The sequence below is a fragment of the Urocitellus parryii genome, chromosome 1, assembly GCF_045843805.1.
Source record: "Urocitellus parryii isolate mUroPar1 chromosome 1, mUroPar1.hap1, whole genome shotgun sequence".
NCBI lineage: Eukaryota > Metazoa > Chordata > Mammalia > Rodentia > Sciuridae > Urocitellus > Urocitellus parryii.
Genome location: NC_135531.1, coordinates 95,248,318 through 95,251,615, shown reverse-complemented (window position 1 = coordinate 95,251,615; position 3,298 = coordinate 95,248,318). Strand labels below are relative to the sequence as shown.

The 3,298-nt window shown below is 46.8% G+C and overlaps 1 protein-coding gene across 1 annotated transcript; it reads right to left on the bottom strand.

The window, feature by feature from the left end:
• Positions 1–505: 505 nt before the first annotated feature.
• On the bottom strand, positions 506–3,025 carry LOC113179755 (protocadherin alpha-1-like). Its single transcript, XM_026384490.2, has one exon. It carries the CDS (start codon positions 3,023–3,025, stop codon positions 506–508), a length of 2,520 nt encoding a protein of 839 aa, XP_026240275.1.
• Between the last annotated feature and the right edge of the window lie 273 nt (positions 3,026–3,298).

Sequence of the window (3,298 nt, the reverse complement as noted above, 5' to 3'; positions counted from 1 at the left end):
ATGGGAGGTGTGCTGTGTTTCCTAACTGGATCTTTTAAATAACAAATTCATGTAATATTAAGCCTTCTAGACACAGAGAAGTCAAGATTAATGGCAACAAGAAATTGCTCATAGTGACAATGAAGTGATTGTAAATTTTTAGTTGCAGATTTAAAGTATCACCTAATAAATATATTTTAAATTTCATGGGCTTAAAAATATTGTTTATTGCCCACTTTGAAATTTAGCAACATGAAGAGATGGCAGATGGTTTCTATAATTGGCCTGCAATTAACTGTAAAGAGTTTTGACATTTCACTAGGGGACATAAGATAATAAGTAAATTTGAAAATATCACTGTATACGACCCCATTGACATACTGTTAAATATCACAAGCACTGCTTAGTGTTGGAGTATTTTTAAAAGTATGCCACCATTTAAATCAATGTATATGATAGTCTGCCCCTAGAGCTTTTGTGTCCTGGTTCTATTCAACACACAGCTACATGTAATAGAGCATCTACATTAAATGGTAAGGTTTGTTTCAATGTCAATGAACACCGTGAACATATTTTTAAAGTGACATTTGAAAAGCTCATTAGATAAGTTATATCTAATTTTAAAAAAATTAAGGCAAAGCTTAAAAGTTTGACTTACATTACCGGAAAGATCTGAATTTGCTTCTGGATGTTCATTTCTGTTTGATGTGTTCAAACCTGGGGACAGACTGGGGCTGAACGCCATGAGGTCAGTCTTGGGCGGGCCCTCGCCAGAGCACACTCTTTGTCGTCTCTGCTGGGAATAAGACCAGCTCCCCACTGCGCTAGAGCACACCAGTGTAGGCTTCCCAGGCACACACACATCCTTCGTGGGCGCCGCAGAGCACCGAAATGCAGTATACAGCAGCAGCGTGAGAACCAATAGGCTGGATACTGCACAGATGGCTATGATCAGGTACACATTCACATCCACCAGGGTCACTCCAGGGCCAGCAGTGGTGACCGATGCCCGTGATGAGGCCTTTGGCGCCTGGCCACTCTCTACCAGGGATAAGAGCACTGTGGCTGTGGCAGTCAGTGCCGGCTCTCCATGGTCTTTCACCAGAACCAGTAGGCGATGGCGCGGAGCATCTGCCTCATCCAGGGCACGTGTTGTGCTGATCTCGCCAGTATATACACCCACACGGAACGGGCTGCGCTCACCACCTGCCACCAGTTGCAGCTCATAAGAGAGCCACGCATTATAGCCAGAGTCAGCATCCACCGCGCGCACCTTGGTCACTACATGACCAGCGCCCACTGACCAATGCACCAGTTCATTCACAGTGCCTCCGGCGCCACCCACCCCAGGTGCCAGGAGTGTTGGCATGTTGTCGTTCTCATCCAGCACGAACACCTGCAGCGTCACGTTGCTGCCCAGGGGTGGCACACCAGCGTCGTGTGCGCTCACCTGAAACTGCAGCAGCTCAAGCTCCTCATGGTCCAGGGGCTGCAGCGCATATACCTTGCCGCTCTCCGCGTGCACTGACACGTAGCTCGACAGTGCACGCTCACCCACCCGCCGCTCTACCAGAGAGTAGGACACCAGGGCGTTCTCCTGAGCGTCCGCGTCCCTTGCGGACACCGTGAAGATATGGCAGCCTGGGGGGTTGTTCTCCTTCACAAACACTGTGTATTCGGGCTGCGGGAACATTGGCGCATTGTCGTTCACGTCTGCCACCTCCACTGACACGCTAGAGGTGGCCCACAGTGAAGGTGAGCCCCCATCCCTGGCGGTCACCACCAGTTTATAGTCAGATGTGGTCTCACGGTCCAGGGCTCTGTTCAGTACCAAAGAATAGTAATTCTTGAAAGTGGACACTAGCTTGAAAGGGACATGGGGTGTGAGGGAGCAAGTCACCTGCCCGTTGGCACCTGAGTCACGATCTGACACACTAATCAGAGCAATGGCCGTGTTAAGTGGAGCATCCTCTCTGATGGGCAAAGATAGTGAAGTGATTGCCAGTTCTGGGGCATTATCATTTACATCCAGCACTTTCACCAAAACTTTGCAGTGATTTGACATGGGAGGACTTCCTTTATCAACTGCCTTTACCTGGATTTCATAGTATTTTGTCTCTTCATAATCCAGAGTACCAATTACTCTAATTTCTCCTAAAGTAGGATCAATTTTGAATTTTTCTTGAATGTTAGGAGAAACATCACTGCCAAAAGAAAAGACAACTTCCCCATTTACACCTTCATCAGCGTCAGATACATTTAATGTGGTCACTAATGTTCCATTTGCTGTTGTCTCTAATAAATGGACTCTGTATGTAGTTTGCTCAAACAGTGGGGCATTATCATTAGCGTCGAGCACAGTGATCAGCAACTGAACTGTACCTTCCAGTATTGGTTTACCCCCGTCAGTGGCAGTCAATAATAAATGAATTTCTGGTGTTTCTTCTCTGTCCAAAGATTTCCTCAATTCAAGAGAAAGAGATTTGCTCAGTTCATCACTTGCCTGTATGTCCAAAGAGAAGTAATCACTGGGGCTGAGGGTATAAGTTAGAAGAGCGTTGGCACCAATGTCTGCATCATCAGCGCCCTCTATCGGAAATCGAGAATCCAACTGTCTATTTTCAGGAATAAATATCCTTTGTTCTTTGCTTCTGAAAACCGGTGGATTATCATTAATATCTTTCACCTCCACCTCCACATGGAAAACCTGCAGCGGTCTGTCCACGATCACCTCCAGGTGGATGCTACAATCCGCGCTCCGCCGGCACAGCTCCTCCCGGTCGATCCGAGAATTCACAAACAAAATGCCATTCTGCAGATTTACCTCCAGAAGATCCCCGCGGCCCTTGGACGCCACCCGAAACAGGCGCGGCACTAGCTCCTCCAGCTCCAGCCCCAGGTCCTGGGCGATGCGGCCCACGAAGGTGCCGTGTTTTGCCTCTTCAGGGATCGAGTAATGGAGCTGACTGCTCGGGGTCTCCCAGACCGAGAGAAGCAAGAGAAGCAGTAGCAAGTATCCCAGGCCTCCTCGCCTGAAAAACAGCATTGCAAAAACACTACCCCTTTCCTTCTGTTCTCACCTTACTAAACAATCTTACTTTTTTACTTCATATTTTCAATCATGTATCTCCTTACCGTTTTTGTCTTCTCTCCGATGCTGACAAAATGAAGCTTCCTCCTTTAAAAGCTTTTAGTGTTGGGTACCTTATTTCTATCGACTAGACTTTGTGGTATACAGCGACATCATGTGGCTAATGTGAATTTTCCATCCATTCATTGATTTTTTTCAAAGTACAGTCTCTATATTCATTTGAGATTT

Bases quoted from the DNA above. Each gene is read 5' to 3' on its own strand.
- LOC113179755 (XM_026384490.2), bottom strand. From the start codon at position 3,025: ATGCTGTTTTTCAGGCGAGGAGGCCTGGGATACTTGCTACTGCTTCTC.